This window comes from Triticum dicoccoides, chromosome 2A, assembly GCF_002162155.2.
Source record: "Triticum dicoccoides isolate Atlit2015 ecotype Zavitan chromosome 2A, WEW_v2.0, whole genome shotgun sequence".
Classification (NCBI taxonomy): Eukaryota; Viridiplantae; Streptophyta; class Magnoliopsida; order Poales; family Poaceae; genus Triticum; species Triticum dicoccoides.
The window spans coordinates 733,182,508-733,201,092 of NC_041382.1; the positions used below are offsets into that span (position 1 = coordinate 733,182,508).

The 18,585-nt window shown below is 43.3% G+C and overlaps 1 protein-coding gene across 1 annotated transcript; it reads right to left on the minus strand.

The window, feature by feature from the left end:
• Positions 1 to 8,368: 8,368 nt before the first annotated feature.
• LOC119352144 (dehydration-responsive element-binding protein 2C-like) lies at positions 8,369 to 9,148 on the minus strand. Its single transcript, XM_037618869.1, has one exon. The coding sequence runs from the start codon at positions 9,130 to 9,132 to the stop codon at positions 8,551 to 8,553; it is 582 nt and encodes a 193-aa protein (XP_037474766.1). The 5' UTR covers positions 9,133 to 9,148; the 3' UTR covers positions 8,369 to 8,550.
• Between the last annotated feature and the right edge of the window lie 9,437 nt (positions 9,149 to 18,585).

The window sequence follows — 18,585 nt, forward strand, 5'->3', positions numbered from 1 at the left end:
TAATAACAGGATATATTTTCTTTTCATCAAGATAAGCATATTTCAAAGTGTCTGGCAATTGTTTTAATTCAAACACATGATCTCCTTTAGGTGGAGGAGGATCTCCTAGAGTTTCAATAGGCAAATTGTGTTTAAGCAGAGGACGTTGTTCAAAGAAAATTTTATCTATTTCATTTCTTTCATGCATATGTAGATCATTTTCGTGGTCTAACATCTATTGTTCTAGAGGATCAGTAGGAGGCACATCAATAGAAGCAAGACCAATTATTTCATGCTTACTAGGCAATTCTTTTTCATGAAGCTTTCTACTAAACTTGGAAAAATTAAACTCATGAGATTCATCACCAAAGCTAACACCAACAGTTTGTTTCTCACAATCTATCTTAGCATTAATGGTGTTCAAGAAAGGTCTACCAAAGATAATGGGACAAAAGTCATCTTGTGGGGAACCAAGAATAAGAAAATCAGTAGGGTAATATATTTTCCCACACAAGACTTCAACATCTCTAACAATCCCAATTGGTGATATAGTATCTCTATTAGCAAGTTTAATAGTAACATATATGTCTTCTATCTCTGCGGGTGCTATGTCATTCATAATTTCTCAATATAAGGAATAAGGAATAGCACTCACGCTAGCACCTATGTCACATAAACCATGATAGCAGTGATCTCCTATTTTAACTGAGACAATGGGATGCCAACAACATGTCTATGTTTATCCTTTTTATCAGGTTTGGCAATTCTAGCATTTTCTTCACAGAAGTAAATAACATGCCCATCTATATTTTCTTCCAAGAGAGCCTTAATCATAGCAACACTAGGTTCTACTTTAATTTGTTCATCAGGTTTAGGTGTTCTAATATAACTTTTGTTGACCACAATTGAAACTTTAGCCTGTTCCTTCATCCTAACAGGGAAAGGTGGTTTCTCAATATAAGCAGTAGGAACAACTGAATCAACATTATAAAGTATAGTTTCTTCTTTAGCTAGTACAGGTTCTTTAATTTCTTCTTTAATAGATGGGTGATATTTAAACCACTTCTCTTTAGGGAGATCCACATTAGTAGCAAATGATTCACAAAAGGAGGCTACTATCTCAGAGTCAAGTCCATATTTAGTGCTAAACTTTTGAAAAGCGTCGGTATTCATAAAAGATTTAACACAATCATACATAATCTTAATACCCTTTTTACCTTCATCGAGTTCCCAATCTTCAGAGTTGTGTTTAACTCTTTCCAAAAGATCCCACCGGAATTCAATAGTCTTCTTCATAAATGAACCAGTACAAGAAGTATCGAGCATGGATTGATCATCACGAGAAAGCCGAGAATAAAAATTCTGAATAATAATTTCTCTTGAGAGCTCCTGATTGGGGCCTGAATATAACATTGACTTAAGACTCCCCCAAGCTAGAGCGATACTTTCTCCTTCACAAGGCCAAAAATCATATATGTAATTCTGATCACAGTGAACTAGATGCATAGGATAATTTTTTTGGTGGAAATCCAATTTCAATCGATTCCAATTCCAAGATCCAATATCATCGCATAACCTATACCATGCCAATGCTTTTCCCTTCAAAGATAAAGGGAAAACCTTCTTCTTAACTTCATCTCCGAGTAAACCTACAAGCTTAAAAAATCCACAAATTTGTTCCACATATATCAAGTGCATATCAGGATGTTCGATTCCATCTCCTACATAAGGATTAGTTAGCAGTTGTTCTATCATACCCGAAGGAATTTCAAATTCAATATTTTCAGTAGGTGCAGTAGGTTGAGGGTTAGCTAATTGTGGTTCTGTTCGAGGTGAAGATACCCCGAACAAACATCTCAAAGGATTGTTTTCCATAGTAACAAGTGACAGTAAATTTTAGCACACTATATAAATGTTTCCTTACCAAATTACACTACCAAAGGTGCTTCACTCCCCGGAAACGACGCCTGAAAATAGCCTTGATGACCCACAAGTATAGGGAATCAATTGTACCTCTTTTTAATAAGTAAGATTGTTGAACCCAACGAGGAGCAGAAGGAAATGACAAGTGGTTTTCAGCAAGGTAATGTCTGCAAGTGCTGAAACTGTAAGTAACAGAGTAGTTTGATAGCAAGATATTTTGTAACGAACAAGTAATGATAATAATAGCAGAAGTGCAGCAAGGTAGGCCAATCCTTTTGAGGCAAAGGACAGGACAAAACAATCTCTTATAATAAGTAAAGCGTTCTTGAGGGTACACGGGAATTTCATCTAGCTAGTCACTTTCATCATGTTGATTCGATTCGTGTTCGCTACTTTGATAATTTGATATGTGGGTGGACCGGTGCTTAGGTGCTGTTCTTACTTGAACAAACCTCCTACTTATGATTAACCCCCTCGAAAACATCCGCAACTACGAGAAATGTATCAAGGATAAATCCTAACCATAGCATTAAACTTTCGGATCCAGTCGGTCCCTTACGGAATAGCGCATAAACTAGGGTTTAAGCTTCTGTCACTCTCGCAACCCAGCATTTAATAACTACTCCATAATGCATTCCCTTAGGCCCAAATATGGTGAAGTGTCCTGTAGTTGACGTTCACATGACACCACTAAGGTAATCACAACATACATACTATCAAAATATCGAACACATATCAACTTCACATGATTACTTGCAACATGATTTCTCCTGTGACCTCAAGAACAAAAGTAACTACTCACAAGTGATAAACATGCTCAAGATCAGAGGGGTATTCAATAGCATAATGGATCTGAACATATAATGTTCCACCAAATAAACCATATAGTAATCAACTACAAGATGTAATCAAAACTACTAGTCACCCACAAGCACCAATCTATAGTTCTTTTAACAAGATTAAACCCAAGAGATGAACTAGGGTTTGAGATGAGATGGTGTTGTTGAAGATGTTGATGGAGATGGCCCTCCCCAAGATGGGAGAGTTGTTGTTGATGATGAGGACGATGATTTCCCCCTCCGGGAGGGAAGTTCCCCCGGCGGGATCGCTCCGCCAGAGGGCAAAAGTGCTCCTGCCCAAGTTCCACCTCGGGACGGCGGTGCTCCATCCCGAAAGTCCTCCCCTTATTTTTTTTCTAGGTCAAAATGACTTATATACCAGAATATGGGCATTGGAGGTGGGCCTGGGTGAGCACAACCCACACGGGCGCGCCTGTGGGCCCAGGCGTGCCCTGGTGTCTTGTGCTCACCAGGGATGGCCCCCTTTGGTACTTATTTGCTCCAATATTCTTCATATATTCCATGAAAATTCTTCGTGAAGTTTCAGCTTATTTGGAGTTGTGTAGAATAGGTAGCCTAGCATAGCTTTTCCAGGTCCAGATTTTTAGTTGCCGGAATTCTCGCTCTTTGTGTGTACCCTACAAATTATGAGAGAAAAGGCATTAGAATTACTCTAAAAGCATTATTATGTATAAGAACATCATAAATAACAGTAAGAAAACATGATGCAAAATGGACATATCAGGTACCCTGTCCCAGCTATGTGCCATGCCTCGGCTCCGTCTACTTCAGAGATGGCCCCTCCCCGGTTATGTGGGACGAGGAAAAAGTACTTTCTCTAGGGCTCGTAGCCCAGAAACATCTCGCAAAGGGCAACAAAGCCTGAGATGTGCAAGATTGACCCGGGTGTGAGGTGATGGAGCTGGATCCCGTAGAACTCTAGTAGACCCCTAAGGGAGGGCTGAATGGGAAAACCCAAGCCTCGTAAGAGGAAGGGCATGAAACATACCCTCTCTTCCTTGCGTGGATCGGGGAAGTTCTGTGTGAAGGCTTCACCGTTCGTGGAAGTTAATCCCGGATGGGTCGAAATGATATCTGAAGCGGGAAGATATCCTTGTGTCTCGAGTCTGCTAAGTTGCCGATGGGAGACTGTGCAGCTCACTCAGTCGCCAGGAAGAGGGCCATGGGGGCGGGAGGAGGAGCTTGGAGCGCTGGCCATTTTCTCTCGAATTTGCTAGCGTCCCGGCTTCTCGATTTGGAATAAGTTACCCATCGTGCTCCTGGACTGTTTAATAGGCATTCCCTCTGTCTTGTAAGGGACATTTCTATAAAAGATTGCTAGACCGTCCGCCTCCTTTTGGCGTGAAGGAACCAATGGGCGTCATTAATCCGGCGTGAGAATTGATAACATGGGCCCTGCGACGACTCACTGGATCGAGCAAGTTATCGGGACCAAACTATGGTCAGCTGGACATAGAGAGGAGGGAAGAACTCGCCCCGCAAGCTGGAGATGTCAAACACATAAAGACCTCGGGGATCATGAGACATCATCATTGGAGGCTAGTTCGGGGGCTACTGAGGATGTCCTAGACTAGGGGGTCCTTGGGCTGCCAGCCTATCTCTTAGGGTCGGACTGGTGGGCCACACTACACTGCTAGAAGACCGAACTATGAGGCGACTCCGTATCCAGAGAGGAGATCTTTCATGCCTTGGTGTGTCTTCCAAGTCAAGATAAGAAGAATCTGCATGATTATTCCTTCCTTATAACCGACGCGACTTTGTGTAACCCTAGTACCCCTAGTGTCGATATAAATCAAAGGGTTTAGTCTGTAGAGGCTAGAAAAACAACCATCATCCTACTCGCCTAGGGTTTAGTTCATCCGATCTCGTGGTAGATCGACTTTGTAATCATCCTATACACTTCAATATAATCAAGCAGGACATAGGGTTTTACCTCTTCGAGAGGGCCCGAACCTAGGTAAACATAGTGTCATTCGTCCCTTGTTCCCCATTGATCCAAGATCCACAGCTTGGGACCCCCTACCCGAGATCCGCCGATTTTGACACCGACAGTGACCAACAGATATAAATCCCAAGTGGCTCAACAAATATAGCTATGTTCCCTGACAACGGCGCCAGAAAAAGGTCTTGATAACCCACAAGTATAGGGGATCACAACAGTTTTCGACGGTAGAGTAATCAATTCAACATAAGGGGAGTCAAAAAATACTTGTAAGTATTAGCAGTTGAGTTGTCAATTCAACCACACCTGGAGACTAAATATCTACAGTAGAGTGATCAATAGCACGATAGTATGATAATTTGGTAGCAACAGTAGCAATGGCAATAGTAGCGTACAGTAACAGTAGTAGTTTTGTAGCAATTGTAACAGTAGCAACAACAGTAGTAACTTAGCAAGAACAATATGTGAAAAAACTCGTAGGCATTGAATCGGTGACAATGTTGGATAATATTCATCATATAACAGTAATAACCTAGGGCAACACAGAACTAGCTCCAATTCACCAATATAATGTAGGCATGTATTCCGTAAATAGTCATACGTGCTTATGGAAAAGAACTTGCATGGCATGTTTTGTCCTACCCTCCTGTGGCAGCGGGGTCCATAAGGAAACTAAGGGATATTAAGGCCTCCTTTTAATAGAGCACCGGAACAAAGCATTAACTCATAGTGAATACATGAACTCCTCAACCTATGGTCATCAGTGCAAAGAATCCCAATTATTGTCACCTTGGGGTATGCGGATCATAACACGTAGCATGTGCATATAACTTGCAATATCGGATCAAGAACACAAATATATTGGTGAAAGCATAAATGGTTAAGATCTAAAATCATGGCACTCGGGCCCTAGTGACAAGCATTGGGCATTACAAAGTCATAGCAACATCAATCTTAGAACATAGTGGATACTAGGGATCAAGCCCTAACAAAACTAAATCAATTACATGACGAATCTCATCCAACCCATCACCGTCCAGCAAGCCTACGAAGAGATTACTCAGTCCCGACGGTGAACATCATGAAATTGCTGATGGAGATGGTTGATGATGACGAAGACGGAAGATCCCCCTCTCCGGAGCCCGTGAACAGTCTCCAGATCTGGCCCCCCGATGAAGAACAGGAGGTGGCGGCGGCTTGGAATCGTAAAACATGATGAAACTTCCTCTCCTATTTTTTTCTCAGGAAAAAGGAATTTATTGAGTTGGAATTAGGGTCAGCACAGCCTCAAGGGGCCCTCTACCAACTTGGGCACGCTAGAGGGGGTGGCGCGACCTGGTGCCTAGTGGGTAGTAGGATCCCCTCCAATGGGTACTTCCTCTAGTATATTTATTTTATTAGAAAACAATTCTCCAAAAAGTTTCGTACAATTCTGAGAACTTTTATTTCTGCACAAAAATAACACCATGGTAGTTCTGTTGAAAACTACATTAGTCCGGGTTAGTTTCATTCAAATCAGAGTAAAAAACAAGAGCATAAGTGTTTGGAAAAGTAGATACGACGGAGACGTATCAGTGTGCAGTTGACGTACAACACCCATCCTACAGCGTCGTCTGCGTGTGTGGCGTCGAGCACGATGGCGAACGTGTCGAGCCATAATTACTTTTAGAAAAAAACTTACATGTAATACATTATAGTTTAAGAAGTTTAGATAGACACAATACATACTTCCCCTTGTCCATACTAAAAATAGATTGTTTCATCTCAAATGGTGCACCATTAGTGGATCCCTTGATTCATTAACAAAACCAGGCATTAATAACAGAGAAATTATAATGATAATGGCAATGTTTTGTTTAAAATGTATATAAACTACTAGCATGCCATTCAGACAAAAAACAAAAACAAAAACAAATAGTAAATGGTATCATCACTTTCTTTTTGTTGTTAAAACACTACATATAGCAGCAAATATAAATGGCAGAACAATATCCATTAATATAAACATGTTGATGACTTGGGAGAGCCGCACAGCGACACATCGGCTACATGCACATGTTGCACATGTATATACATATGTACATGTGTAGGACCTCAAAACCAAGAAGTAAAGAAATCATTGTGTGGCACACTTTATATTATATGAAAGTATCTCTTATGAATGGATGCATACGTATATGAGAAAAGAGGACGACGCCTTGGGAAAACCTCATGGCAACATGTGGTCTACATGCATGTGTTACACATGTATCGTGTGTAGGACTTCAAAACCGACAAGGAAACACATCACATTATGCCTTATCTGAGAATATCTGTTGTGGATGAATACATGCATACACGCATATTTTGGGAAAACAGGATGATTATATGGGAGAGTCGCGTGGCGAAACATGGGCTACATGCACAATGTACATGTGTAGGAACTCGGGACCGAGAGGAAAAGAAAATATTAGCAATTATTATGCATCACTCATTGCATTAGGGTGTCTCCAATAGTTGTAAGATAGGTGCTGGCAAAATTTGTCACATATTTTTTTATGATGTGGCATAAAATAAATAGGAAGAGAGAGGAGGGTTGTATATAAATGAACCAACAACCCTGATACAAGCTTCAAGGTGAAATAAGAAAAGGAGAACTTTATAAATGCTCTCACCTCCCATTGGTCACACTACAGACACTCTATTGGAGTAGTTTATAATAAATTACTGATGGATGATATGTCTAGTTTTACCAACAAGCTTATCAACAGACTATCGGAGTCTCCAGTTGACTGTAGGTATATGTGTTTGTAAATGTATCTATGTCATCAACAAATAAGCTATCATACACATTCCAATATGTGTATCTATGGACACTCCTTATGTGTAACGTATTAAGATATACATTAAATGTGTTTTTAGATACAACTTCTTTAGTGGTTTATATTTTAGAGTTGTATTTTGTTTTGTGAAATGGAAAAAAATATTAGCTTTCCTAGTTTTGCTGCTAAGAACTAAGATATAGCAATACTCTATTTCCTTAGCATTCTTGGTTTTTTTGCTAAGAACTAAGATATAGTGATACTCTATTTCTTCATTAAATATGGTGATGCATTAAATTTATATTGAGATGATGTGTTTTAGACGTAGTGCACCTTGAAGCATTGGGATTGCTCTAAGAAAATGAGATAGTAAAAAGAGTAGTCCTATCTCTTTGCGTCTTAAATTCGTGCCTCATTAAATATGGTATCACATTGGATTTCTACCTAGGTGTCATGCATTACACAAAGCACATGTTGGAGAATTGGGATTGTCCTAAGAAAATAAGATGGTTAATAATTGTGCTATCTCTTTGCATCTTTAAAGTTCTTGCAAGGGTTATTGGTTCAAGTTCGTACAATTTATTCCCACGTAATTATTGGAAATTCCCTTACCTCCATTTGCGAGTGCATATATGCATACCTGAGAAAACAGGAGGAGGCCTTGACACATCGACATGTGGGATGCCTGCACATGTTACACATGTAGGAGCATGTGATATATGTGTGCAATGTACTATGCGCTCCAAAATGTGCGTTGGATCGTTTATGACAAGATGTGGTGATGCATATTCATCGACCAACAACACAACATTATCCTTCCAAGATTACATTGACCAACATATACAACATGCACTAAATTGCAATAGATGACTGATGGAGTATGTACTTTTCTATTTAATATAACTCCTTTCTTCTTTCTATGTCAACAACGAGATCTGCAGACACGTAGGAACTAGGTTGCTGCAGGATGAAGCGACTACCAGCCATGCATGGTATGCCACTTAGATGCGATGGTGGGGTCCTAGATGTTGATCCCTCCTCCACCTTAATCGCCCATCACCTCCTGAAACCCCTCCAACCCAAAGTCTTCCGCCTTGGGAAGCCCCGCCACATATGCCTCGAAGTCCCCCAACTCTAACGCCCCCGCCGCGTTGTAATAGGACCACTCAATGTCAAATGTGCCCAAGTTAGTGGGGGTTGTCGTCGACACTGTTGAGGTTGAGGAGGAGTAGCACAGTGCAGTGGTGTTGTTGGTGTCGGTGCTATGAGCCAGAGGCTGTTGCTCTTGCGCATGAGGGAGAGGAACTATCGCGGTCATGGGAGGAAGGGGAGGTGCTGCCAGGTTGAGGCGTGCGCAGTCACCATAGAGCGCCCTTGCCGCAGCATCATATGCGCGTGCGGCATCGAGCGCAGTGGCGAACGTGCCAAGCCAGAGGCGGGCGCCGTGGTTGGGCTCACGGATCTCGGCCACCCACCTACCCCAGGTGCGCTGGCGGACGCCGCGGAAGGGGCATCGCTGGTTTTCAGGCCCTCCCTTGCCCTTCATGCACCCCTTGCGCGATTGTCGGAGCGGGCAGCACCGCCGCCTATTCTGCTGCTGGTCCGCCGGCGCCGGCGTTTGCTTCATTCTTGATATGACTGTGGCAGAGGGATGTCGACTGAATCTGCTCGGGGAGAGGGTCCATAGCCACTGATACTTATTGATGAATTGATGGCATGGAGGACTGCGGTGAGGTACATACGTGTAGGGACGGAGCAACGTGTGGTGGAGACGACGCGGCATCTGGAGGGGCTGCGTTACCTACCTCGATCAATGAGCCGGTCTCTTTGATGGATTTGGATATGGGCAAGCATCTACATGTGTTCTCCATGCGTTGAGGTGAAGTGGCGCGTGTAGGTGTGCATGCATGCAAGTGTCACGCCTCCCCAACACACACCTGGTTTCCATGTGTTGCGTACATATGCCATGGCTCGCTGGCTGACACAACACATCGCGCACATACCGGTCTCTTTGGACATTTCATTCATGGCACTAGCAGGAGTAAATAGCATAAACCTACAACAATTGGAGCAAGGGTTCCGAAAACTACCACTTTCTGAAAACTTCCTAATACCTATCACTTGTTGATTGGCTATGTCAAAAAACTATGATGTTGCATTGATGAGTGTGTTAGATAATTTTAATCATGATTATGACAGATCGGTTCCACCCGTCTAGTCTGACGTGGCATAAAAGTCAACACCATTAGTTTTGGCCATTGACAGGTTATCATAGGTGGGGCCCAAATATTTTTAAAGCAATTAGGTCCTTGCAAAAAAAAGCAATCACGTCCCTGATTTTTTTATAGAAAGCAATCAAGTACTTGCCAAGAAACTAATAAAGCAATCGGGTTCGGCCGGTCCACCGTCGGTGCTGCTCCTTTGCACCCGTGTGCTGCTACTGCGGCTCCTTGACTGTGTGCTACTGTTGCCGCTCCTTGCGGCCATGCGCTGCCATTGCCGCTCCTTGCAATCATGCGTCATGGCTGCTGCTCCTTGCCCACCGTGCGCTATTGCTGTTGCTCCCCCATGTCGTGCGTCGTGCACTTCTCCTACTACTCCTTGTCATCGTGCACCGCTGCTCCTTGCCTGTGGGCGCCGTCACCACCGCTCCTTCACGTAGTGTGCTGCTACTTCTACATACCGTGCGCCGTTGTTGCTTGTCCTTGTTGGTGAGTGTCTATCGGCCCTGTCCGATAGTGATACATTTCCATCATATCTACTTTTCCAAATACTTTTGCTTTTGTTTTAGACTCTAATTCGCATGATTTGAATGAAGCTAACGTGGACTGAAGTTCTTTTCATGAGAACTGCCATGGTGTTGTTTTTGTGCAGAAATAAAAGTTCTCATAATAAACATTCTCAGAATTAGACGAAACTTCTCAGAATAAAAAAATACTGGAACCAAGACCCACTAGAGGGGGGGCCTGGCTGCCCACAAGACACCAGGCCGCGCCACCCCCCTCTAGCGCGCCCTGGTGGGTGGTGGGGCCCTCGAGGCCCCGCTGACCCTAATTCCGACGCTATAAAATCCTATTTTTCCAGAAAAATAGGAGAGGAAGTTTCATCATGTTTTACTATACGGATCCACCGCCACCTCATGTTCTTCATCGGGAGGCCAGTCTGGAGCCCGTTCGGGGCTCCGGAGAGTGGAATCTTCGGTCTTCGTCGTCACCAACCATCCTCTATCACCAATTTCATGATGCTCACCGCCGGGAGTGGGTAATCTCTTCGTAGGCTTGCTGAACGGTGATGGGTTGGATGAGATTTGTCATGTAACCGAGTTAGTTTTGTTAGGGCTTGATCCCTAGTATCCACTATGTTCTAATTTTGATGTTGCTATGACTTTCCTATGCTTAATGCTTGTCACTAGGGCCTGAGTGCCATGATTTCAGATATGAAACGTTTATTTTTTCACCATTATATCTATGTTCTAGATCCGATCTTGCAGGCGATATGCACCTATTACGTGTTATGATCCGTAAACCCCAAAGTGACAATAGTTGGGATACTTTCCGATGATGACCGTAGTTTCAGGAGTTCATGTATTCACTATGTGTTAATGCTTTGTTCCGGTTCTCTATTAAAAGGAGGCCTTAATGTCCCTTAGTGTCCTTATGGACCTCGCTTCCATGGGAGGGTAGGACAAAAGATGTCATGCCAGTTCTTTTCCATAAGCATGTTTGACTATTTATGGAATACATGCCTACATTATATTTATGAACTGAAGCTAGTTCTGTGTCGCCCTAGGTTATGACTGATATATGGTGAATATCATCCAACGAATTCATCGATCCAATGCTTATGAGTTTTTCACATATTGTCCTTGCTGCGTTACTATTGCTAGTGCTACTGTTACAAAACTATTACTACTGTTACCATTACCACTATTATTGTTACTATCACTATCAAACTATCATATTGCAGTGCTACCGATCACCTTGCTGCAGATATTTAATCTCCAGGTGTGGTTGAATTGACAACTCAACTGCTAATACTTACAAATATTTTTTGGCTCCCCTTGTGTCGAATCTATAAATTTGGGTTGAATACTCTACCCTTAAAACTGTTGCGATCCCCTATACTTGTGGGTTATCATGGCCGGATGCCTTGTATGGCCCACGAGGCTTCGTCTGACCTAATTCCAAGCCTATAAATTCCGTGTTCCTGAGAAGAAAAAAATAAGAGAAGAAGTTTCATCGTGTTTTACGATAGGGAGGGCTGTTCTGGACTCTATTTGGGGCTCCGGAGAGGGCGATTCGTCATTGTCATCATCATCAATCCTTCTTAATCAACAATTCCATGATGCTCACCACCAGGAGTGAGTGATTCCTTCGTAGGCTTGCTGGACGGTGATGGAGTTGGATGAAATTTGTCATGCGATACGTCTCCAATGTATCTATAATTTTTGATTATTCCATGCTATTAAAGTATCATTCTTGGATGTTTTATACTCATTTACTAGCAACTTTATATCATTTTTTGGAACTAACCTATTGACATAGTGCCCAGTGTCAGTTGTTGTTTTTTTGCTTCTTTTTTACTTCGCAGAATATCAATACCAAACGAAGTCCAAATCCATGAAATTTTTTGGAGATTTTTTCTTCCCAGAAGACACCTAGGAGTTCCAAGAAGTGCACAGAGGGCACTGTGGGGCCCACTTGGCTCCAAGGCACGCTAGGGTCCCAGACGCCCCCTGGTGGGTAGTGGGGCCCATAGAAACCCCCTCCACCGACCTCTAGATCTATAAATACTCAAAAATCCCAAAAACCCCAGGGGACAACAAAACGCAATTCGAGCCGCCGCAAGTTCCAGAACCACGAGATCCAATCTAGAGGCCTTCTCCGACACTCTGCCAGAAGGGTCAACGATCACGGAGGGGGTTCTTCATCATCACCCTTGCCCCTCCGATGATGCATGAGTAGTTTACCACAGACCAACGGGTCCGTGGGCAGTAGCCAGATGTCTTCTTCTCTCTTTACAATGTTCTCCTTGATGTTCTTGGAGATCTATTTGATGTACAAACTTTTTGTGGTATTTTTGTTGGGATCCGATGAATTGCGAGTTTATGATCAGATCTATCTATGAATATTATTTGAGTCTTTGTTGAACTCTCTTACACATGATTGTTATAGCCTCGTATTTATTCTCCGAAACATTGGTTTGGTTTGGCCAACTAGATTGATTTTTCTTGCCATGGGAAGAGGTGCTTTGTGATGGGTTCGATCTTGCCGTGCTCAATCTCAATGACAAAAGGAGATATGACACGCATGTATCGTTGCCATTAAGGATAAAAAGATGGGGTCCATTCCTATATGAATAGATCTTGTCTACATCATGTCATCATTCTTATTGCATTACTCCATTTTTCCATGAACTTAATACACTAGATGCATGCTGGATAGCAGTCGACATGTGGAGTAATAGTAGTAGATGCAGGTAGGAGTCTGTCTACTAATCTTGGATGTGATGCCTATATAGATGATCATTGCCTTGGATATCAACATAATTATTTGCTCTTCTATGAATTGCCCAACAGTAATTTGTTTACCCACCGTATGCTATTTTCTTGAGAGAAGCCTCTAGCTAAATCGACGGCCTCGGAGTCTATCTCCTATCATATTATTTTCAGATCTATTATTCCAAAAATCCAAAAATACCTTGCTACATTTTTTGCTACAATTTAATCTATCTCAATACCGAGGAGGGATTGACAACCCCTCTTATGCGTTGGGTTGCAGGTTTTTGTGCTTTGTGTGCAGGTGTTGCTTACATAGTGTTTCTTGGTTCTCCTATTGGATTAATGACCTTGGTTTCATAAATGAGGGAAATACTTACCGTTGCTATGGAGCATCATCCTCTCCTCTTCAAGGACTTACCAATGCATATACAAGCAATCAGGAAGAATTTCTGGCGGGGTTGCCAGGGAAACATCATCAATATCTATCAGGTTACTACGCACAAACTCTCATCTCCATGCAATTACTTTATTTCCCATTTGCCTCTCATTTTCATCTCCCCCACTTCTAAAACGTTTTCAGAAAAACACAAAAATATTTGCCCTCTTTTCGTTTGCCCTTTTTTCTTTGGTCTTCTCATCAACATTACTACCCCTCCTTTGTTACAGGATTTTGAAGTTCTATATTTCAAACAAAAGCAAGGAGAACATTTGAAAGATGCTTCGTATAGGTTGATGGAATCTTACCGCATTTGAATATGAAAGGAGATGCAAAAAATTTGCTTCGTAATTTTTATATATGTTTAACCATGCATCATAGAAAACTCTTGGATTTTGCCACTAAAGGGAATATTGTTGAGATTGATGGTAATGCTGCTTATGAAATAATAGAGGGAATATTGTGAGTTCCACCACCAAAAAGGTATTTACTTTTAGACAAGAAGGGATTCAAACATTAGACAAATTGGGTCATCTACAGAAAAATTTGGTTGAGTTGCAAAAGTCTAATGAACCACTCAAACATATTAGTGGAAACCTTAGTCGCATGAATACTTTGATTACTATGTGTAATAAGTGGTTCGATATTTAGATCTTAAGAAGGTCTCTTTTCCTGAAAGTAATGGGAAGTGTAAAGAGCCTCCTGGGTTTGAGAAAACTCTTACCAAGATAGCAAAAACTAAAGATGACAATACTTGAATCTATGCATTATGCCTAGCTAGGGACATAAGACGATAGGGCTTGTTGGGAGGCAACCCAATGAATAAAATAATATTTTTCTCTTTTTCTTTCTGTTTTCGTGTGTTGACACAATTATGATAATGTTATGATTGTGTTTTTATGTTTTAATTAGTGTCTGTGCCAAGTAAAGCCATTATGATCATGTTGGGTGATAGTTGATTTGATCTTGTTGGAAAATAGAAACTTTTGCGCCCAGTAGCAGAATTGTTAAAAATCACAGAAGCGTGATAGAATTCTGAATTTTCGACACAAGATTGATATAAAAATTTCCTACATTGTCCTAATTTTTTAGAATTTTTGGAATTATAGAAGTTTGGTCAAAGTCTAGATTACTATAGACTGCTCTGTTTTTGACAGATTCTGTTTTCATTGCATTGTGTGCTTATTTTAATGAATCAATGGATTGTACTGGGGGGTATAAGCCATGGTAAAGTTAGAATACAGTAGGTATAATGTAATAATAAAATATGAATGGGTTTGCAACAATACTTAAAGTGGTGATTTGCTTTATTATACTAACGGATTTCACGAAGGTTTTTGTTAAGTTTTGTGTGATTGAAGTTTTCAAGTTTTGGGTGAGATCACGATGGATGAAGGAATAAGGAGTGGAAAGAGCCTAAGCTTGGGGATGCCCCGGAAGGCATCCCCTATTTCTTCTAACGACCATCGATAATTTTACTTGGAGCTATATATATTTTTATTCGTCACATATCATTAGTTTTTCTTGGAGCATCTTGTATTATATGAGTCTTTGCTTGTTTTGCCTTTTAGTTTGTCGCAATCATCCTTGATGGACACACCTATTTTAGAGATCCATAATGATGCTATGATTTGTTTGAATTGCTCTATGTGCTTAACTTTAATTTTTTAGCATGGTGGTTGTTTAATTTTTGAAGAAATACTCTCATGCTTCACTTAGATTATTTTGAGGGTTGAAAATTTTGAAGAGATATTTTTGCTCTTGTTCCTCACTTAAATTTGTTTGAGAGCCTGTTTTAAGCAATGGTAATATATGAAATTAGTGTCAAAGTGATAGATATTCAAGAGGGATAATAAAAATTATCATGAAGACCATTAGATATTAAAACTTGATTCCTTACAATAGTTTTGAGATATGGAGATAGTAATATGCACTACAAAAAAAGACACATCCGTGGCATTTTGGGTAGAAGAAAAAAATTCATGTCATGTTATGACACTTCTATGACGATAATTGTGACAAAAGCCGTATCATCATAGATGTGGTGGGCTCCTACTTCTATGACAAAAAATCATGACATAAAATGGGCTTTTCGTCCTGGGCGGCTGGGGATGCAGTTTCATGACATTCTTTGGGCCGTCCATGAGGGAAAAATCATGGTAGAAGCGAGGGTGAGGAAAATATCGGGGAGTTCCCAGTTACAGTGGGTGGTCGGTGTCGGTGTCAAAACCGGCGGATCTCGGGTAGGGGGTCCCGAACTGTGCGTCTAAGGTCGATGGTAACAGGAGACAGGGGACACGATGTTTACCCAGGTTCGGGCCCTCTCTATGGACGTAATACCCTACTTCCTACTTGATTGATCTTGATGAATATGAGTATTACAAGAGTTGATCTACCACGAGATCGAGATGGCTAAACCCTAAAATCCAAGCCTGCATGACTATGGTAATGACTACTCGAGAGTATCTACAGACCTAGCCCTCCGGTTTATATAGACACGGGAGGGATCTAGGGTTACACAAGGTCGGTTACAGAGAAAGGAATCTTCATAGTTGGTCGCCAAGCTTGCCTTCCACGCCAAGGAGAGTCCTATCAGGACACGGGTAGAGTCTTCGGTCTTCATATCTTCATGTCCCAACAGTCCGACCCATATCGATAGGTTGGGCGCCCGAGGACCCCTTAGTCCAAGACTCCCTCAGTAGCCCCTGAACCAGGCTTCAATGATGATGTGTCCGGCGCGCAGATTGTCTTCGGTATTGCAAGGCGGGTTCTACTTTCCGAATACTCCAGGATAGTCTTCGGATAAAGCAAAGGTGTCCAGTTCTGAAACACAAGTACCACACACAACCACAAGGAATATAATATTTCATGAGTCCCATATGCTGACAACTTTTTGCAAGATGACATCACGTCTATTCGGTCACTATATCGAACCGTTTTTGTCCGCCGTTCCGCGCTTCGAGATGCGGTTTCCATTGGCACGTCTTGTCAAAGCAGAGATTGTGTCCCCTTATTGCGGGATTTTCATCAATGCGGGCATGGGTAACCCAACCGTGCCATTTACACAGCCCTTGGGAATAGGCGAGTTTTAGGGCGAGTGGGGAGGCGTTCGATATTCACTGCCTTTATAAGGGGATAAGGATTCCCCCTTCTTCTCCCACACCTTCTCTCTTCCTCTACCCTTCCACTCTTGAGCTCCAGCACCCAAGTTCTCATCTTCTTCCCACTCGAGCAAGCACTCAACCATGTCCGGATCCAGAGGTCAAGGCAAGTGGATGGTCTCCTCCATCAAGGAGAAGGACATTACTGAGCTTCGGACGGCCGGGTACCTAGCAAAGGAAATCGCCCACCGTGTTCCGGCCCAGAGGCAAGTCGTCCCCACACCGAAGCCCAATGAGAGGGTGGTATTCATCCCCCATTTCTTCCGCGGGCTAGGGTTTCCACTCCACCCTTTCGTCTGCGGGCTAATGTACTATTACGGGATAGACTTCCATGATCTATCCCTTAACTCTTTCCTCAACATCTCGGCGTTCATCGTCGTGTGTGAGGCCTTCCTCCGCATTCAACCCCACTTCGGGCTGTGGCTCAAGGTCTTCAACGTGAAGCCAAAGGTGGTGGATGGCCAGCACACGGAGTGCGGAGGCGCCATGGTGAGTAAGCTGACCAATGTCTCCTGGCCGAAAGGCACTTTCATGGAGACTGTCAAGGAATGGCAGAAACAATGGTTCTACATCACAGAACCCCGCGGCGCAAACTGGGCCACAACTGCCAAATTCAACTCCGGCGCTCCAATGCGGCTCAACTCCTGGGTTGAGAAGAGCCCGAATTGGTCCTTGTCAGACGAGCTGATAGCGCTGCAGACGCACGTTCAGAGCATGGTGAATATAGATATCAGGCTCATCGACGTAATCCAGGTGATGCTAGTTCACCGGATTCTCCCGTGCCAAAGCCGGGGTCGCGCTTTATGGGAGTTCGATCCGAAGAAGCACCATACCTTGAAGAGGCTCTTCGAAACTACTCATGAAGATGCCTGGAAGTTGCTCTTCAAGGGCAACAAGACACCTCCAGCCACAGACTCGGACCACGGGCACGATATTAACCTCCCTGCCAGCGAGGTAAGTTTTCAACGCATCCTCTAGTTGTTTATTTCAAGGAGGATATCTGAAATTTTATTATCACAGTTTCTTCAGGAATGGATGAAGAGGGCGAAGCGGATCCAGTGTTCGGCTCCGCTACCTGAAGAACCAGCCATCTCGTGTCTAGCGAAGATGTTGGTGCCGGCGCCCTATAAGGCGCTAGAGAAGAAAGCCAAGGGGAAGGCCAAGGGGGTCCGGAGTGGCCCCTGCCGCAAGGGCATTTCAGACGCAAGGTCCGAAGACAAGACCCACTCCTCTGCCGCTGAAGACGACGATGATGATGAGGAGGAGGAGAGTGATTCTCCCCCTAATGGGGGGAGGAAGAAGAGGGCGGCTTCCACAATTCTGGAGGCGGAGGTGCCCAAGAAGGGGAAAGGTACTCTTGTGGGTAGCTAAGTGTGGGACGTCGACAGCAGTCTGGAGCAACGCCCCCAGAACAAGCCACTGGCCGCATCATGAGTGCTAAGAACCCGTACACGTCCATTTATCCGGCTTTTCTGCCTTATGGTATTTTATATGGTTTAATCATGTTATTGCAGTCCGGCCCACGACAACTCCCAGCGATCCTCGTCACGAGGTTCGTTGGATTCAAGGGCAATGGCCAGCGAGTCACCGCCGACCGCTTACTCCCCCAAGGCCAAGGGCGACGCAGAGGTGCTGTCCCAAAGGACTTTCCCAGGTCGGGGGGAGGCTCAGGAGGCGCCAGAAGGCGAGGCCTCTGCCGCCGGACACCAGGGGGAGCCAATCCCCATGGAGACTGGTGGTGAGGGCCGTATTCAGTTCTGCCCTCAGCCGGATTCGATTTCGGAGACCGATACGGCTCCGGAATCCGGCGCGCAACCTCCTTCAGAAGAAGGGGTATGCCTATTCCGCCGGTGACCCCTATCCAACCAGGGGCACCGGATAATCTGCTGGAAGCGCTGCGATGTGCTTCCATTGTGGATGAGCACCGTGTTCTTATGGGCATGGTAATTGAAAGGGTTCAGTCCGCTAAGAGCGGACTAACCG